This window comes from Fringilla coelebs, assembly GCF_963513975.1.
Source record: "Fringilla coelebs genome assembly, chromosome: 7".
NCBI classification, from domain to species: Eukaryota; Metazoa; Chordata; class Aves; order Passeriformes; family Fringillidae; genus Fringilla; species Fringilla coelebs.
The window spans coordinates 36,160,934-36,180,341 of record NC_140035.1 but is presented as its reverse complement, the minus strand read 5'-3'; the positions used below and the strand labels follow the sequence as shown (position 1 = coordinate 36,180,341).

Here is a 19,408-nt window from a genome sequence, read left to right as displayed (position 1 = left end):
ATCCAGGGATCAGCACAGCCCCCTTGGAAAAGCATTCCAAAGGAAATGTGCAAGGGGGATGTTCTCCTCCCCATCCTTACGTGACCACCAGCATCAGATGTTCCCAGGATGGGACACAGCTGTGGGGACGATGCATGGGGCTGACCAGAGTACAGCCTGCTCTTTTGCAAGGAGCTTGGCTCCAGACTGCGAGCAAAACTGCCTTTTTATTCCCAAAAAGTAAGATTATAAAAGGGAGGCAGCCTTCCAGCTGCTGCCTGTTGCAGCAGCAGGAGAGGAGGGGTGGAAAGGACGAGCAGCTTTCAGTCTTCCCAAGCCAGCAATGCCCAAACTCCTGGGGCAGGACTGGGGGCTCAGAGTGGGGGGCTTTGAATGGAGTAGGGTCATATGGAGGGGTTAAAAAAAGCTGTGGAAAAGCACAAAAAGACCTTCTAGAGTGTTAAGTGCAGGTGTGCAGGGGATGGTGGCTGGTTCCCAAAGAGATGGGGAGCTGCAAGCCCTGGTCAGGAAGAGTCACCATCCCTTTCCCTATGCCCACACCCCTTCCCAAGGCAGCTGGGGCAGGAAAATGGGGCAGATGTGGCTGCTTAGATCAGACTGAGCGGGAAAAGCTAAAATTGGGAGGTAACCGTCAAGTCAGAATCATCAAATCACAGCATATCCAGAGCTGAAAGAACCCACGAGGTTCTTGGAGTCCAACACCCCAACAACCCCACCCTGGGCGTCCCTGGGAGCATTGTCCAAATGTTCCTTGGGTTCTGTCAGCCTGGGGCTGTGCCCATTCCCTGGGGAGCCTGGGCACCCTCTGGGGGAAGAACCTGTTCCTAAAATCCATCCTGAACATCCCCTGGCACAGCTGCAGCCATTCCCTGAGTCCTGTCCCTGTCACAGGGAGCAGAGATTGGAGCTGTCCCTCGGGAGGCCTGACCTCAATCCCCCCATCAGGCTGTTTATTCTGAGATTAACCCCACCCTGCCCTGCACAGCCATCACCTGCCTTCCTTCCTCAGCTCCCACTTCCAGGCTGGAGCTGCCTTTAATCCCAAACACTTCAGAATTCCTTAAGCTCTCCCAAGCTGCCTGTATTTTTCTGGCCTTTGCACTTGGGTGTTAAACCTGGCTCACCTGCCCTGTCCTGCTGGGAAGGGGGCAAAAAGGGGCTCCGGGCTGCCTTGGGAGGATGCTCTGGCCTGGCCAACTTCAAGAAATAGTCCCACAGAGGGAAGAGGATTCTAATTCTCCTTGCTTAGTCTGTGCCTTACCCCTGTGTGACGAGCTGTGGCTGTTCTCAGACACCCAGGGGTTTGTCACTGTGGTTTTTCAGGGTAACATTTCCATCTGCAGGTTCCCCATCACCCAACTTGCTGCTTTTGATCCCAGATTGACACCTGAAACCTGCAGGCTTTGAAGGTGGGGGGTGCAGCTTCCAGGCTGATCTGGCCCTTCTGCCTTTCTCCCATGGCTGTTTTCCATCCTGGGGGAAAAATAGCATGCCATGATCCATCCTGAGGATGGATCTCCATGAGGGAGAAATAGCATTAAATATAATGCCCCTGACATTCTGGGGCCACCTGCACCCATTGCAGAGCTGAGCTGCTTTATAAACCCAAGGAAAAGGGGTGGAAAATAAGAAAGCACAGAGAAAAAAGGAGAATTATGGTGCAAGTGGGGATTTTGAGTGATTATTTTGGAATAAGCTTCTGGATCTCTGACTTTTTGCTGGGTGTTTAGTCCAAAATCCACCCCTTCATCACTTCAAACACTGGGAGTCCAGGGATCTGGATGTTTCACCCAGCAAGCCATGCAGGGACCCCAGTACCCAGGGCAGGATTTTGGCTATTCCAAAATAATTTCTCATTTCTAGCAGCTTTAAAAAGAAAAAAAAAAAAAAAGAACTGGGGCAAAATGCAATGCCATGAGATCTGTGGAGCTGTGAGAAAGGTCAGGGTCATTACCATGCAATCCTCCTACTGCAAACCTCCTCTTTTAACACTTTTTACTTGGAAAACCATCCTTGCCCCCATAAGGCATAAATATAAAACATATATATATTAACTCCCACACACTTAAATAATTTCTGCCTTTTTTTCAAGAGCAATGACTTATTTGGCCTTTGCCCATTCCTGTCTCAGAGGAGATCCCCAGCAGCACATTGGGGTGCTTTCATCCCAGGTTTGGTAGCTAACTTTTGGTAAGTGAGAGCTGGATGCTATTCCTAGAGTGCTTCCCTGGCTGCAAGGCATGGAGCTATGAGTTTGGAAATCAGAAAATCATAGAATGGTTCAGGTGGGAAGGGACCTTAAAGATCATCTTCATTCCAGCCTGTGCTATGGGCAGGGACACCTTCCACTATCCCAGGCTGCTCCAAACCCCATCCAACCTGGCCTTGGACACTTCCAGGGATCCAGGAGCAGCCACAGCTGCTCTGGGCACCCTGTGCCAGGGCCTCACCCTCCCCCACAGGGAGGAATTTCTTCCTAATAACTAATGTAAATCTAATTTCTTTCAGTTTGAGCTCATTCATGTCAGTTTGAAGCCATTTCCCCTTGTCCTGTCACACCAGGCCTTTATAAAAAATTTCTCCCTGTCTTTCCTGTAGGCTCCCTTCAGGTGCTGGATGGCTACAATGAGGTTGCCCCAGAGCCTTCTCCAGGCTGAACAATCCCAATTCTCCCAGCCTTTCCTCACAGCAGAGCTCCTCCATCCCTCTGATCATCTCCATGTCCCTCCTGTCCTGGGGACCCCAGAGCTGGACACAGAACTGGGATATCCACATGCCCTCTGAACAGAGAGGTGCAGAGAAAAGAATGATCAAAACAATTCTTATCTCATCTCCTGTGTTTTTGAACCATGTGGAATGTGTTGAAGATTGTTTAACCAAGGTGATCCCTTAATTAGATTCTGGTGAGAGTGTTTTAATTCATTAACCAATTGGATCCACATGTGGGTGTGGGGGGACACTGTCAGCAGACAGTCACGAGTTTCTTCAGTTTAAGATAGTTCTTGTTAGTACAATGCAGTGTGAAATAGTAGAATGGAATGGAATGGAATAGAATAGAATAGAATAGAATAGAATAGAATAGAATAGAATAGAATAGAATAGAATAGAATAGAATAGAATAGAATAGTTCATTGACCTTCTGATATCATCAAGTCAAATGCACATCATTCTTCCCTGTATCTGGGGTCATCATAAATCCAATACAGCATTCCCTATTTTGTGCTTTTCCCTCTGCAGAGCCTTCTCCCCACAGGTGGCCCTGGCATGCCCAGGCAGCTCCCATCATTCTCCCACATCCCCCCCCTTGCACCTTGCTGCCTGTGTGGGAAAATCCCCCCAAAAATGGACGGATCTCCTGCCCTTCCCGGGGAGCAGAGCGCACGGCTGGTCCCCAGCCCCCTGCCGGCTTCCATCTCTACAATATCAGTTTTTGCGGAGCAGCACGGTGAGCTCATCGCAGCCGGCACCGCTTTTATTTCTCCGCGGCAACGGAGGGAGGAAACAAAACACGGGGCTGAGCAGCTCCGAGAAGTTTCCTGGCTGCCAGGGCTCGTTTTTCTTGGTGAGCTGGCTCGGGGAGGCTGCGGGGCGGCCGCTCATGGAAAACTCAAACGTCTTTCCCTCTCCCCTGTCTGCTCCCCCGTCTCTCTGCTCAGTGATGGAGATAAAGGTTACACATCTGGTTCGGATCTGCTCTGTTTAACCAAAAAAAAAAGAAAGCAAACCCAAAAGAGCTGTGCTGCTGCTGTCCCATAAATCATCCCGCAGCTGGAGCGCACTCCCGGCTCTCGCCGGGGCCACGTCCCACCAAGCCCTGGGGTTTGCTTTTGGGAAGGCTGTGCTTCCCCGGAGCTGTCTGCTGCCATTGTGAGCGATCCCCGGCCTCTGGGCAAGGTCTGAGAAGTTTAAAGTTATCGTGGATCAAAGTTTTGGGATTTAGAACCGCCCGGGATGCTCGGCTTGGCTCAGGGGAATGGAGCTTGCTTGGCAGTGAGCTCCCTGCCAGGTGCTGCTCCCCAGGAGCAACTGTTCTGCCCCAAAACACTTGTGGGGCTGCAAAACATCGGCAGAAAGCAATGGAGCACCTAGAAAATCTAGGATCTTCCAAATCCCCTTCTTTGACCTGGTCAACTTCCACCTTTTGGGGTTGGGAGTTGCAGTTATTTCCATCCCACAAGCAGCAGACCCATGGCCAAGGAAATGCCCCCACTTCAGTGCCCATTTCCCAAAGATCCTTTGCTGGAGGCTCAGCTGCTCCAGGTTAATCTGCAACTCTGCTCAAGCACATGGATACATTCCTAATTCCCAGGAATGCCCACCATGGAAGATGTTGTTTTCCTTGAACTCCTGACCTTGTAATGTCAAGACTGGCTGTGCAGGGCACTGCTGGGAAAGCCAGGAAGGATCTGGGCAGGTACATCTGAGCATCCATAGACTTCTAGACTGGCTTCTTTTAGTGATGTAGTAAATTTAATAGTGGCTAATAAAATGTGTCAGAGCCACTTTGCCTCTCCTTGTAAAGGTCTCCCTGGAAGGCTGTGATTAAATGCAAAGCTGCAGCATTGAGGGAACCTAACCAAGCATTAAATGCTGATGCTGTCCTAAATTTAAGGGTCTGGCTGCAGTGTTGAACTCTAGGACACGTCCTGCTCTTGGTTTTTATGACACCACTGGTACCATGAGTGGTAATGTCTGTGCTCTAGGGTTGAACCCTGGAGTTCTCACCAGCAGGCTCAGAGCTCTCTGGTCTCCAAAGGCAGCAGAGGCATCCAAAACCCTCTGGATTTCAACTGGAAAAAGTGAGATTTGACAGTGACTGTAATAGTTTGTCCCAGGGACTGTCCACTATCACTCTTGAAGGACAAAGTGTGGGTGTAGGAGGGAGTGGAGGATTTTGTGGCTTCTTCTGGGCAGCCTGACTGGGAAGTGCTCCATGAGGAAATCCCTGGTAAAATAAGAGCTGGTGGCTCTGCTGATTGGGCATCACCCATCTCCCTTCAGGACCTGGAGAGACAGTGCAAGAAAGATGTAGTGACAGGACGAGGGGGAATGAATCCAAACTGAGGGCTTAGATTGGATGTTGGGAAGGAATTCTTCCCTGTGAGGGTGCTGAGGCCCTGGCACAGAGAAGCTGTGGCTGCCCCTGGATCCCTGGAAGCATCCAAGGCCAGGTTGGACGGGGCTTGGAGCAGCCTGGGCTAGTGGAAGGTGTCCCTGCCCATGGCAGGGGGGTGGAATGAGATGAGCTTTAAGGTCCCTCCAACCTAGACCATTCTGTGGCTCTTTCCTTGGGACAGAACCAGCGCTCAGATTTGAAGCCACAGCGTTACGTTCAAGGCTCACTGGACTTTATGCAGGTGCCCAAGGCAGGGTCACCTCCACCAGCCCTGTGAAGGTTTCCCTGATGAAATCCTGGAAAACTCCAGAGATTTAGAGCAATTCCAGTGACAATTCCATCTCACAACGTGCCCTCAAGCTTGAAGGGAAATTCTAGCCTGGCTTTTACAGCGTGGCTATAACACTGACCTTCTGAAGCAGCTCCAGGGGCATTTTTGATGCAGGAGGTGATGTCTGCAGAAGAAACCCTGCTTACAGGGGGGGTCTGAGGCCACCCCAAAAGCAGCAGGGCGTGGCTTTGGGGGCTCCCCAGCGGCAGCCGGAGCGGCACGCGTGGCTCGGGCCAGGCCGGGCTATTTTTGCTCCGGGTCCGCTCCCGCAGCCACGCTGGCAGATGCGCTCCCAGCTGCAAATGACTTCCATGTGCAGCCCCTCGTGGCCCTGGCCGGGGGCCCGGGGCGTAACTCGCTTCCTTAAAAGGCTCGGGAGGCGCCTGCAACGCCCCGGGGATGGGAGGGGATGAGGGCCCCCTGCCCGAGCTGCTTCTCCCTCCCCCCCGGCGCGCTGCGGATCCCCGGGATGCGCCCCGGCATCCTGGAGGGATGGGCCGTGGAAAGCGGCTGCCCCGGGAAACGGAGGCGGTGCAGGCATCGGGAAAACCTCTCCCGTGCTGCAGGGGGCTGGGAGGACGGAGGGAAGGATCACTTAAGCCTAAGTGCAGCTTTTGAGAGCTGGAAGTGGGGGGCTCGGCCGTGCCTGGTGCACAGTGAGATGCAGGGCGGACTCCTGAGTCCCTGGGAGCCACTGCAAGAGCCAGTTACAATAATAAATAAATAAATAAATAAAATTTACCCGTTCCCCTCTTTTTCTAATGAAGCCCTTGTGGTGTGCTCGGGGAAGGTGCCAAATAAACAGCTCAGCTTCCCCAGCTCAGCTGCCACAGCTTGGCTCGTCCCCAGCCAAGCTGTCCCCTTGTCCCCACGCAAGCGGCTCGGAGCTGACGGGAAGTTTTGGGCTCTGGGCTGCTCCTCTTGCCAAGAATGGGATGCCTGAACTGTAAATCCCCACTAGGACAAAGCCCAGAGCAGCCCTGTGAGCTCTTCTTGCACCCTTGGAACCCCCTGGATCCGAGGGGGTGCGATAATTCGGTCTTGTAAATGATGTGGTGAAGGGCAAATCCTCCTGGGAGGTGCCTCCAAAGGCGTCACTGCTGTGTGTGCAGCACACGTGGAACATCTTCTGCCCATGGGCACCTGCCTGGAGTGCTTCAGCAAGGAGCAGGACAGCACCAGGTGGCCTTGTCCTGGTGCCAGCCCTACCCTGAGCCCTGGAAGAACACCTGGATCAGCCCTGAATGGCAAGGGTCTCCTTTCCAAGATTTAACCAGTCTGACCCAGTTCTCCAGAAGTCTCCAGTGCCCTCTCCCAGTTGTCCCTCACAATGCCCTGGTTTTGGTGTTTCAGCTGCTCTCTCCATGGCATGTGCCTGCAAGGCTCCATTTTTCCTTCCAGGCACCTCAAGCAGGTCATGGGAAGCGTTATCAAGCCCTGCCAGGGGGCAACAACAGAGCTCAGGGAAACTGAGGACATCAGCCCCACAGCCCAGAGCTGCCCTGTGCCCTGGGGTGGCCACTTTCATCTGCTTTGTGCTTTAAGGGGAATTTTGGAAGGGGCAGGGAAATGTGCATTGTTTCTGGGAATTTTATCCTCCTAGGGTGAGCTCAGAGAAGGAGAGGAAGGGTAAAAATCATGGCTGTGGAAAGCGAAGGAGACAGATGAAAATACTTGTGGGGTCATTGAGTCACACAGGGACACCCAGGACTGGCTGAGGCCAAGTTGCTAAATGCCATGTCCAGCTTAGTTTAAATTCCTTCAGGATGGAGATTTCACAACCAAGACATCTCTGTTTCCACCTTTTTTCCAAGCTGGAAATCTCCAGGTTGCCATCAGCCTCTCAGTGCTGTCCCCCTGAATACCCTCACTACATCTATCCTCCCTCTGAGGAACAGTGGGATTTCCCCCCCAAATAATTGCTTTCCAGACCCTGGAAAATAATTCCATTGATACCCACATTGGCTTTAACAAAGACAAACCCACAAGTTTCTCAAAACCTCCATTAGACTTTATTTAAAAGTTCTTTGTATAGACTTCCTGACACAGAATCCACAATAAAAATAAAACCCCCCTCCCTCCCACTGCTCCCCCTCCCCAGACTGCTTTGCTTTGTATTTTATAAAACATACAACATCAGAAGAATGCCAGAGGCATCCTACACCACAATTTTTAAGATTTGTTAACTGAGGCCTTGGTCCCAGCAGTGCATTTGCATTTGGAAACTTTGCTTCCTTTTCCTTGCTAGTTCGGTTGGCCACATGTGGTACAAATGCATACAAGAGATCTAGTCTGAGACTGAATCCAGCAAAAGGAGGAAAAAAAAAAAAAGTGGAAATGGAACCAATTTTTTATCAGAATCAGCCACTCTCTTACACAAAGGCTTCCCCTGTAAAGTTATGCTCAGTTATGAGAAGGATAAAAGCAAGCAGGTAACAAGTTGCAGTGAAATTATTATGATTTTTTTTGACTCATTTTTGTCGTGCCTTATATAGGCAGAGAGCCAGAACTGGGGGGAAAAAAAGGCTAATTTAGAGACATGTTGAGAGACAATAACAATCTGCACTTGGGTAAATATTTGGCAATGTTGAAGCTATACAATATAACCCGGGCACGTGTAGCACTCAGTCCACAAACAGTTTAGCACCATATTGATAGGTCATGCAGCAAAACCCTCTCTTCGGGGTTTGCCTGGGAGTTAAAAGCATGAAATATTACAGTGCAAGGTTGTCTATACCCTTAGCTTCTATAGGGGCAAGGTGGCAAAGGTGATGCTGTCTCAGAGGTAAGTGTTGGCCAGCCCCCGGCTCTATGTCCCCATCGCCGTCACCGTGCCAGGGTTGATGGTACCTGGTGGGGAAAGAAGGAATAAATAAGGTTTGGATGCAGGATATTGAGGGAAGATCAACGAGGTAACTGCCAGGAGCAGCAGAGGGGGGATGCCAGGGATTTGGCTGGTGCCTCTTACCAGGGCTGCAGAGTTTTTCACATTCTTTCTGCGTGTTGAACCTGTTGTCATTGCCGCCACAGCCGCCGTACCAGAAGCGGGCGCAGCTCTTGGTCTCGGGGTCGTAGTACCACTTCAGGACAAAGTTCCTGCAGGTGCCCTCATCCTTCTGCAGCCTGCAGACATCCATCACTGTGGGAAAAACCAGGAGCAACAGTGGTCAGTAGCACTGCCGGGTGAAGCACAGCCTTTTCTGAGTGTGTCTGCAGGGCAGGGCTGGAATGCAGGCTGAGAAAGGACATCCACAGCTCAGACTGGGCAATCTCCTGATTTAGATGACTAAATCACATCTCCTTTGCAAATAGAACCTCTTTCCCTGGAGGTCACCAGTTTGTTTGTCTCCTGTGTTGCTGCCATGCGTCCAGGAACAACGAAGGAAGAGTGATGCATGGCAGTGGTTGTCTGCAAATCCCTTGGATCTGTAGGAAATGAGTTGGCAGATCTCAGAACTGGGAGAGGGCTGGCTGGGCTGCAAGGCAAGAAGTACTGGCACCACTAAAATGACTGACTTCATTTAAAAGAGAAATTTTCCATGTGAAGATGCTCCTGGGTCCACCACACTGCATCTTGCATCCCTCTCTGGGGTAGTGGGGGACAAAACAACAGAGCGCTTGGATTGTGGCAAAATGAAATCACCAAATAATTTTTTCAAAATAAAATTTAAAAATATCTGATATCAGCCACTCATTTGCCATCAGGTCACACACCTCCCTTCACACAGGAAAGGAGAAGGAGCTTGTGCCTCCTCTGCTCAGCACAGCATAAACACCACAGATAAGGGGGAGTCAGAAATCAGTATTGACCTTCCAGTTCAGCTTTGCTTTTGGGTTCCTACAGCCTAAAGCTTCCCCATGCCTTAGGCAGGCTCTTTGCCTTTTTTATATTCAGATTTTCCTTTTCCAGGAATCCCTTCTTCCCCACCCTCCAAAACACTGAAATCCAGCAGATGTGAACACAGGAATGACTCTTCCCCAAAGAGGAAGATGCACAGGAATTCCTGCACAGTAATGAAATCCAAACACTAATCAAAACAGAAGGATTTCTTTTGTGTATATAACCTAATTTTCCCCTATTTCTGTCTGAAATTAAACAAAAGCTTACCCAAAAATTTCCAAGAATTGATGGAGAGCAAGAATTAGGGACTTAAAGTGTGTTTTAGGGTGTAGCAGGTTGAAAAGATAGGGAGAGACAGGGCTCCTGGGCTCCTCAGTTACACTTAAGAGTTACTTTTGTCATGGTAAAAAAGTAAGTAACAATAAAAAAATTAAACTATAGAATCATTCAGGTTGGAAAAGTCCTCTAAGACCCTTGAGCCCAGCACAGCCAAGCCCACCACTAAATCATGCCTCATGTTCCACATCTACACATGAAAAATTATCTCTAGAAAGTCCATAATTAAAGGGGATCACAGCATTTGAAAGGCTTCCAAAGGGAAGTGGGTCTGGTGCACATTTTTGCACCCAAAGTGCCTTAAAGTTTGGGAGCTCAACTCATTTCTCATTGTTGCACCTGCTGAGAGCTGAACCCAGAACTTGAGCACCTTAAAAGCTGAGCTGCACTGAACTCCTGTGTCCATTTTCCATGTGGATTCAAGCTCTGGCTTTGCAGAAAATGGAAAGGGAATGAAGTGAGCAGAGCACAGCGGGCAGAGACCTGAACATCCCTCCAGGGCCCCCAGGCTGCTTTTCTTGACTCTGTGCCCAGGGCAGAGCAGTGCCAAGTTGATGAAATATCACTTTAGCCTCAGAAACAGTTGCTGGAAACATCATCAAAGCATGTGACAGTGATCAGAAGGGGCTGGCCTGTGGGACAGGGCTAGCAGAAACTCATGCCCTCCCGAGAAAACCTCATCAGGGAGGCTTCCCTGCTCTCCCAGGGTGGAATCCTGCTCTGGAGTGAAGCTGTGTGCTGCTTCCTCTGGCAGCAAAGTGCTCAGACTACAGCCAGAGGATCCATGGTGCCCATTTGCTTCCCCAAAGCACCTTGAAGTCCCCTTTTGCCACCCCAGACATCTCTGTGGCCGCCTCCTCCTTGCCTCCCCATCTCTGCAGGGCTGCCAGGGACAAAAGTTCCCAAATGCATTTAAGGATCCCAAAATGAACCTAAGAAAGTCAAATGAGGTGGAAAGGTAATTTGCCTTTTCAAACCCTGTCATGCCCCTGCAAGGACTAAAGCCCTGCCTTTAGGTACCAGAGCTGTCTTCACTCCTTGGTTTCCCTCCCAGGTCCACAAAGGGCCCTAAAACACCTCTGGGAGAGGGAGGCTGCTCTGATAAGGATTTTCTAGGCTCTGTTCCCATCCCAAACCCTTGCTGAACCAACACAGGGGATTTCAAGCCTCTTCTCCCTTCCCAGGTCTTGAAGGGGTTTACAAACATAACCCCTTAACCTCAGAAACTCCTTGAGGAGAGGGGGGCATCGCCGTTTTCCTGCGGGCTCCTCCCTCAGGCTTGGCTTTTCTCTTTTGGTGATGGAGGAAAACGTCTCCATGCAATGCCCAAGCCCCAGGGAGTCCCTTTCCATCTGGTGTTTTGGTTGCAGGCAGTGAAATGCTGGGAAATATTTCCATTCCAGCAGAAGGGTGGCACTTCTTGGTCACACAGAGATAACACAAACTGGTTTGGGACCGTGCCACGTTCCAGTTCAGCAAGCCCAGGTCCCTGATGAAATCCAGCGAGCTTTGCCACTCAGACTGTGCCAACACACAGCCTGGTGGGACAACACACCCACAACATGCAAAGTGACTGGCTCATGCAAAGCAGATGGAAGGGCATGGTCATGTGAAGGAGCAAGTGGAAACTAAGTCTGTGCTACTTTTGACCTGGGGTTGGACAGGCTTGGATGCATGCTGTGAAATGGTCAAGGTGAAAGAATGGGTTTGCTTTGTTTGTGATGATTCATGTTTTTGGGGGGGTGTGTTACCTGATGAGAATCTTTTCTCAAGGGGTGGCTGCTGCATGGCTTTCTCATCTGCTGCTGGAGGAGGAAAAAGTGCACGGGTTTGGATTTTAAATGGTGTTTTCTCTCTGATCCAAACATCATTTGACAATAGGACAAAATGCAAAAGGGTGAATCCTCATGGGGTACTTACATGGCTTTAAGCATTTGTTATAGCACTCAGCTTCGGTCTCAAATCTATTGGCATTACCTCCACAGCCACCATACCAACCCTGGCTGCAGAACTTGTGTTTGGAGTCAAAGAACCACACAGTCTGATAGTCCTTGCACTGCATGCCCATGTCAAAGTCCAGCAAGCAAGGGTCTGGCCAATCTGCATGGCAAAAGGTGCAAAGGTTAAGTGATTCTGAGAGGGTTAAAAGCTGAAAATGCAAAGAGATTGAAAAGAGGGAAAAAAAAGGGAAAATAAAGTCTGGTTCAGGAGTGGTGGCATTTCCCTTTCATGTGTTTTGTCTTGCTTTGCTGGATGCAAACCTTCCTCAGCCTCCAGTTCACCTCTTCTTGCTCTTGGTTTTGTCACAGATACAAACCCCAGATCCTTGGAGCAACATAGTGGGAGCCCCTTACTCCCCACTGGGGCACTCAGGACTGAGCCCTCACACAAATCCCCCCACCCTCTTTTCAAAGCTCTTTGTATTGGCAGTGACTTCTAGTCCTAAAGTGTGTTTATCTCTAAAAGCAAGCTGCACCTGGTATATGTGAAAGCTCAATAAACACTTAAACATATGTTCCTTTCCTGCCCCAAAAATGATAATTTAGGTCCAAATCCTAGAGTTTTTATTAGCTATGCTGGGCCATCCATGCTATTTTACCCATGCAAGGAGGGCAGAGTGTGGGCTTTCCTCCAAAGTCTCTTGGAGGAAAGAGTGTCCAAGACCCAGGAGTGTCTCCCATGAACTGGAGGAGGCCCAGCTAAACCCATCCCCAATTCCCTGCCCTCTTTAGAGTCTTTATCCTCTTGAAAACCTTGGACTAGTGTCCTTGGGGAATGGTTCCCCCAGATTTCTGGCTGCCATAAATCCTCAGGCAGAGGCATTTGCTGCAAGTGGGTCAGCAAATGGAGAGGTCTGTGTGGAAGTGCAGAGCAAAGCACACAGCACATCCCTTTTCCCTGGGGCAGGAGAAGCCCACACACCTGGTTTTCCAGGGGCTGGTGCCAAGGTGTTAAACAAAGCCATGGGGTGCTTGTCACCTGGTGGGAACAGGAGGGATGAGGGGGGGATGGCAGTGGCAGGGAGAGGGGCCAAATGAGCAAGAGCACATGGGAAGAGAAGGAGGATGGGTTATGCAGGAAGGAGAAATGAGCTGGTCCAGCACAAGCCCTTGGCCCCTCGGCTGCACAAAGCTCCAGCGGTGCCACCAGCCAGGCATGACTGAGATCCATGCTCGTCCCACTCAACACCAGCAGCCAGAGCTCAACAGCAGCTCCACAGCTCCTGGCTGAGCACCCTGAGCAGCAGCATTTCCCTGTGCTCTCAGACCGCTTTGTGAAGGAAATGAGCCCCAGCACGAGCAAATGTTTGAAGGAAAACACAGGAGTGATGATTCAGGGATGAGTTTTGGATGGCAGATCCGTTGTTGGTGTGGCTGCAGTGGCTGTGCTGCTGGGTGAAGGCTGAGAGCCCTTCCAGGTCCTTGGAGGAGGGGTTGTGACACTGATGGTGTGTGACAGCACCGCTGTGATGAGCTTGATGTCACCCAAAGCCACGAAAAGAGGCAGAGACCCCAAAGCAGGGCTCTGACCCATGCTGCCAAGGGTGTGGCCATGCTCAGCTGGCTCTGCAAAGCCAAGGGTTTGCAGATCCCTTGGTGTTAGTGGGACTGTGAGAGCCCCCAGCCCAGCAATCCCCCTGTGGCCCACACTCACCACTCTCAGGCCCTTCCAGTGGCTCAGTGTTGAGCATCATGTTGGCCAGGGACACCTGGGACTGCGCCTGGGCCTCTGTGGGGAGAGGCAGAGGGTCACTCAAGGGGGAGGGCAGCAGCAACAGCACCCTCAGGACAGTCACAAACAAACCCCCAGCCCCAGCTCCAGCACAGGGGCCAGGTCTGGATCTGTTTAGCCCAGAACACACATGTGAGAAATGTTTATTGGAGGCAGCTGATGGGATGAGCAATGCCCAACTGCCTGGCTGTGCCAGGATGGCATTGCCTTCCCTCCCCAGTGGCTCTGCTTGGGCTCACCCTCAGGGCCCATGGGACTGCTTTGGATGGCCCCACTCACCCCACAACATGGACAGGGTAGGGGTTCAGGAGCTGGATGTGGCCTCTCTGGAGCCAGTTTAGCTTTGGACTCCTGGCCTTAGAGATGGCAGAACAAAAATGGCATCACCAGGGGAGCCAATCTGTGATGGATCTGTCCTCTCCTGTTCCCTCAAGGGCTCTCTTGGAGCACACTCCTCCCATCAGGCCTCACATCCCTCTATGGTGAGGGTTGTCACAGGTGAAAAATATTCCATGGAGGGGTCTGCAGGCACAGGAAGGGCTGGATTTGCTTTACTTTAGTGTATGGTTTGAGTGTGGCTAAGGGGGACAATCCTACTCAGTGTCCAGGTCACAGCTTGCCACCACTGTCTACTCAGTTTATTCCCATTCAAGGTTTATTCCATGGGAAAATCAGCTTCCCTGGGCATTTGGAGCTCCAATTCAGCACATGAAAATGTTACTTCTACCCACTGATATCTTTTCTCAACATTTTTGTGGGCATGTTTATTGCTTGTGAAGGTAAGGGACTGGTCCAAACCCACTGAAGCCAGAGGAAAGGCTCTCCATGGGCACTGGAATTGTCTTGGAAGTGCCAGAGGAAGCCAGACATAGCACTGGCAGGACGAGCACAAACTTCACACCACCAAGCCAAGTCACCTCTGTGCCAATTGTATTAAAAAAAAAAATTGGCTGTGTCTTAGACAGCAACTTTTGGCCGTGCCAGAGAGTTTGGTGCACACATGCAGTTTGGATCCCCAAGGGACTAAACCTTCCATTTCATCTCCTCTTTGTGGGTTTTCTGGGTAGTGTGGGAAGCAGATCAGTAGCCATGGCTTTCAGGGAAGCAGCTTTTCTTGCTTATTTTGAAATTGGGCGGGACTGATTTTACCAGTTTGACTCATTATTAATTGCAGTAGTGCAGGCTGGGCCCCCACCAAGACCTTTTGCACCAATGTACAAACCCTCCAGCACGTAACAAACTCACTCTGGGACTGCCTTTAATTATCCCACATTCTGTGCTGATTTAACCCCACTGAAGTGCAACTCCCATTTTTCAAAGAAACACATTTGCCACGTCTCACACCCTGCTGGTGACAGCAGACATGAAGTGACAGAACTTTGCACAACCAGGGCTGGGATCGTTGGTACCAACTGATTCCCGATCCCTTAATTTTTTTTCCCCCTCCCACTTTTTGTGCCCACTTAATGAAAAAAAATCAATGCCCACATGTTTCTGAGAGTCACTTACTCGTGCTGAATGACCCTGTGTAGGTTACTTTGGGCTGGGATTTCTGGGAGCCAGTGATGACAACAACATATTTCTGCCCGCTCCTCAGCCCCCGGATGACGTGCTCGGTGCTGGTCAGGTTTTGCCTCTGCACGAGGGAGTGGTCCTGTGCCAAGGTGACAGTGACATCAAAGGTGCTGTGGGGCTCAGGGCTGGCCCAGCGCAGCCTGGCACTGCTCTCGGTGATGTCTGTGATCTGGATGTCATGGGTCTTTGCTGCAGGGCAGAATCAGAATCAGAATCAGAATCAGAATCAGAATCAGAATCAGAATCAGAATCAGAATCAAGGGACACCAGGCAGTGAGTGAAGAGGGAAAGATCTCAAGGAAGAAGTGCCTCAGTGCTGCAGAATCTTCTTTCCATGGCAAGTGCAAGCCAGGCTGGCACTTGGCTGTCTCAAATGCCCCTGCAGAGGAAGCTTTGTGTTCCATAGCTCAGATGATTCACCAAGTGGTTTATTTACCTTTAATAACCTGTTGCAATCTAGCAAATCAAAGCCTTTTTTTTCCCCACAAGCTTGAAATTCCCAGCACTTTCCCAACAACTGTAAATGTGCCCAGTCAGATCCTTCCTTCTCTAGGGTGCAATGGATTCACTGAGCTGCTGAAGGCCTTCAAGCCAAGCCTGCCTAAGAGTGAACATAAAATCACAGACTGGTTTGGGTTGGAAGGGACCTTCAAGACCATCTCATTCCAACCTCCATGCCATGGGCAGGGACACCTTCCCCGACACCAGGTTGCTCCAAGCCCCAGTCTTGAACATTTCCAGGGGTGATAACCTTAACAGGTCAAAGAAGTTGTTATGGAAAGGTTTTCCTGCTCTGGCAGGTCACTGGATGAGACCTTTATAAACACTGCTTGAACCACTGGTGGAGCAAGAAACACCCAGAAAAGTTTATTCCCCTCAAGCTGATAAAAGCATTAGCCTTGCAAAAGCTGATTGCTTTTATTTCTTGCTTTTTATTTATTATTTATGCAGGGACTTGCCATCAGTGACTGGATGAGTTTACCTGTGCTTGGACACATTCTTTGATCCTTGCTCAGCTAGTGCAGATCTGCCCATACCCCCTTGCAAAAATATCCCTGTGTATGAACAGAGGTTTGGCATTCCCAACCAGGTCTCCACACTGATCTGTTGATGAACTAGCTATTCCTGTTAGCTGGGAGTTCAAACAATGCCATTATATGAACCATCATTAATAGCAAAACTTGGCCAAGGGGCAACGCTCCGAGGAAATCATGGAAACAAATGAGCCACTAGAGTGAGTCACTAGAAAGAGAAGCTCTCTGTAGAGGGATGGATTGTTCCTGTTTGTGTTTTGCCTAGGGGCAGTCTGTCCCCCACCCATTTTGCACAAAATTCTTAACGTGATCTGGCAATGCCCCAGCACAGACTTCCTGATTTACACCTAAAACCCAAATTTGGCCTCTGGGTGACATTTCCCACAGGAATAATCCTCTCAGGGGGTGAGAAGAGCCACAGCCTGCTGTGGTCCAGCCTGGAGGCAGGCCCTGCCCACGCGAGGAGAGCTGCTCACATACCGCTGTGTCTCCTCCTGCTGCCGGCCGCGCTGCCTGTGGCATTGCTGGTGGCAGCCCGGCCGCTGGCTTTGCTCTGGGTGGTGGTGGCACTGACTGCTCCCTGGGCAGTGGCGTTCCCCTGGGCCACAGAGCTGCCTGGGGTGGTCTCGGGGGCTCTGGCCTGGGCTGTAGTGCTGGCAGGAGTGGTTCTGGCCTGGGTGCTCGCCGCTGGCTTGATGGTGGCGCTGACCATGGTGCTGGCAGGGAAGGTGCGGCTGGCGGTCGCATTGGGAGCCACAAACCTGGGCAGAATTTTGGAAATGGAGGTGAGTTGACCTAGAAACCACTGGCAAGAACCCAGCTGAGGTCGAGAGTCTTTGCCAGCCTTAAATTGTCACTCTTCACAGTGAAGAGTGAAAAGTGCTTAGATCCAAGCGGTGAAAAGCGCCCCTAGCGGAAGGTGTCCCTGCCCGTGGTAAAGGGTTGGAAGGTGTTCTTTAAGGTTCCTTCTAACCCAAACTGTTCTGTGATTCTCTTATTACCTCTCATCCCCTTATTCTGATATGGATGAACTCAGACAGATCAGCTCTGTGAGGCTGGGTGAGTCTGGGTGACACAAGCTTTCACTTCTCTTCAGAAAATATTACCATGGGTGCCGTGCTGGATTCTGTGTATCAGATAACACAGGGCAGCTCAGCCTCTGAAAATAACATTTAGAGTAGAAAGCCCCAAATTCATAGTAATTTCTGGAATTCCTGCCCTACACAATCAAAGTCAGCATATACCTCCTTCATATTTTTAACCATATGAAATTTATCCCAAATTTAAAATTATACATCACCCTTCTCTGTAAGATATCTCTGTTGCTCTTTTGACACAGCACTGGGGGAACCAGTAAAATTAATTAAAATATAATTAGAATTATATTAATTAAAAGGCAATCCTGATTTTTGAAAGTGAAGTTGCTTTTTTCTTTCCTTTTTCCCAAAGCATTACTCACACTGCTTTCTGCCCGATGAGAATGGGGTGCTGGCCCTGGATTTGCTGACCATTCTGGAGCCACTCACACTGTTTCCTTATCTCTGGAGACAGGTGGAAAGCATATTCACCTGGAGACAGAGAGAGACATTAAATACTGGAGTTGAGGATGGTGGATACCCACCACCAACACATTACATTTATTTCTTCTTAATTAAAAAGAAACAAAAAACAACAAAAAAAAGGAAATAAGTTTCCTTTTCTTGCTTGATGTTTGGTTATGGCAACATCCTGGGCTGGGAGATTTGTTATTCCAGTCTACAAACACGAGGGCCTTAACTACAAGAGGGCTGTTTGCCTGAGTCTGTCACTTATAAACACATTTCTTGTAACAGGGCACTTCCAACCACACAGGTAATCAAGAGTTAGAAATTTCCAGGACTGCTGTAAGCAGTAAATGGAAAAAGCAAACTGAGATAACCTAAACATTTATTTCCAGATGTTTGCTTTCTATTTAGTGCAAGACATTCCTGAATCCGTGGTATATCAGCCCAGTAATCTGGGTTTCAGGAATTTTTGCTAAAAACTAGATTTCTTAAAAGAGGTCTGTTTCTTATCCTTGCTGGATGGGTATGTTTAAGATCTGTGGCATCTGGAGGTCCAGCCTGGGTTCTCTAGCTAAGCTGAGATGTAGATTTTCGAGGCACAGTCAGCACATCCCAAATACAGCAGCTTTATTTATCCCTGTACAAAGGGATAAATAAAAGCTTTATTTATCACTGAGCAAAGAATCCTGTACATCTGGTCCTTAAATCTGCATATAGCAACTCCAGATCTCAGCCTGAGCCAGCCAAGGGCCTGCTGGACATGATGTTTATGCTGAAATTGCGAAGAAAGATCTGCTGGGTGTTGAAGGAGCTCCAAGGAAGTGCTGCAAAGGGCCTCAGCAGGACCTATGTGAGAGGCAAGCCAGGTGGGATGAGATCAGAATCCACAGGTAAGCCCATGGAGACCAAGACAGAGCACACTGAAGTGCAAACTCTACTTGGTGGATCAACATGGAAGGGGGTGGGGAGGCCAAAGTGAACAAAACCCAGACATACTTAACTAGGTGAAGTATGAGCAGCCCAAATTGCACCAAACAGTACAAACCATAAAAAAGAGAGACTAACTTCAGCAGGTCCTGCTGCTCAAAACCTTTCAGAGGCTATGTGTTGCCCCTTCCATGATACTTGGGCTGCAGGATGTTGCACTTACTTCTGATAAAGGATGGCAGCAGTGTCCCAAAACGCAGCAAGGGCTCTTCATGGAGCTCTCCTGGTTTATCAACCAGCTTGAAGAACACGTCATTGGGTTCGCTGGCGAGGCTGTAGATGTTCTTGGCATTCACTTTCCTGCCAATGCCCAAGACAACAAAGAAGTACCCTTTGCATTTTGCCCTGTTGACAGCCCTCTGCAGGTGCTCCAGTTCTTTTTTGTTCACTTTTCCAGTCATCATCAGAACTATGACTTTTAGATCCCGAGGGCTCGGCGTGCTTTCAAAGACATGAGCGATTGTGTGCTCGATTGCACTTCCCAGAGCCCTCGTGCCGTGGAGCTGGGTCATTTGGTTGTGGAGGTAATTAATGATCTTCTCTTTGGATGCATAATCAGTTAGAGAGAACTCAGTTTTCACTGGCGGGAAGCTTGAATTGGTTTCGTGTTCGTAAGGAGCTTGCTGGAGAACAGCCACTCTGGCGTGGTGCTGGGATACTTTCGGCTCTGAGCTGATTTCCAGGTTGGTCACAATGTGGGAAATGTACTTCCTCATCTCACTGAACTGCAGGGGGGTGGTGGACTCGGAGCTGTCCAGGATGAAGGCTATGTCCGTGTCCACGTCGGTGGGGGCTGCCCTTCTGTCTCGGAAGGAAGGTCTCTGGCCACTTCCAGTACAGCTGGGATGGGGGTCACACACATCTGGGGAAGAAACACAGGGGGTTTCACCTGCAGGACCCAAACACAACCCT

General features: G+C 49.9%; 1 protein-coding gene across 1 annotated transcript in view; it reads right to left on the bottom strand.

Moving 5' to 3' along the window:
- Nucleotides 1–7,557: 7,557 nt before the first annotated feature.
- Nucleotides 7,558–19,408, bottom strand: part of COL6A3 (collagen type VI alpha 3 chain) — a 57,556-nt gene continuing 45,705 nt past the window's right edge. The window contains exons 38-46 of the mRNA XM_084208863.1: nucleotides 18,660–19,358; nucleotides 17,425–17,533; nucleotides 16,446–16,726; nucleotides 14,866–15,120; nucleotides 13,279–13,353; nucleotides 11,545–11,724; nucleotides 11,376–11,429; nucleotides 8,416–8,586; nucleotides 7,558–8,297 (exon numbers count right to left, since the gene is read on the bottom strand). Coding sequence (XP_084064989.1) covers nucleotides 8,257–8,297; nucleotides 8,416–8,586; nucleotides 11,376–11,429; nucleotides 11,545–11,724; nucleotides 13,279–13,353; nucleotides 14,866–15,120; nucleotides 16,446–16,726; nucleotides 17,425–17,533; nucleotides 18,660–19,358 — 1,865 coding nt within the window. The 3' untranslated portion in view covers nucleotides 7,558–8,256. The remainder of the gene's footprint in view (nucleotides 8,298–8,415; nucleotides 8,587–11,375; nucleotides 11,430–11,544; nucleotides 11,725–13,278; nucleotides 13,354–14,865; nucleotides 15,121–16,445; nucleotides 16,727–17,424; nucleotides 17,534–18,659; nucleotides 19,359–19,408) is intronic.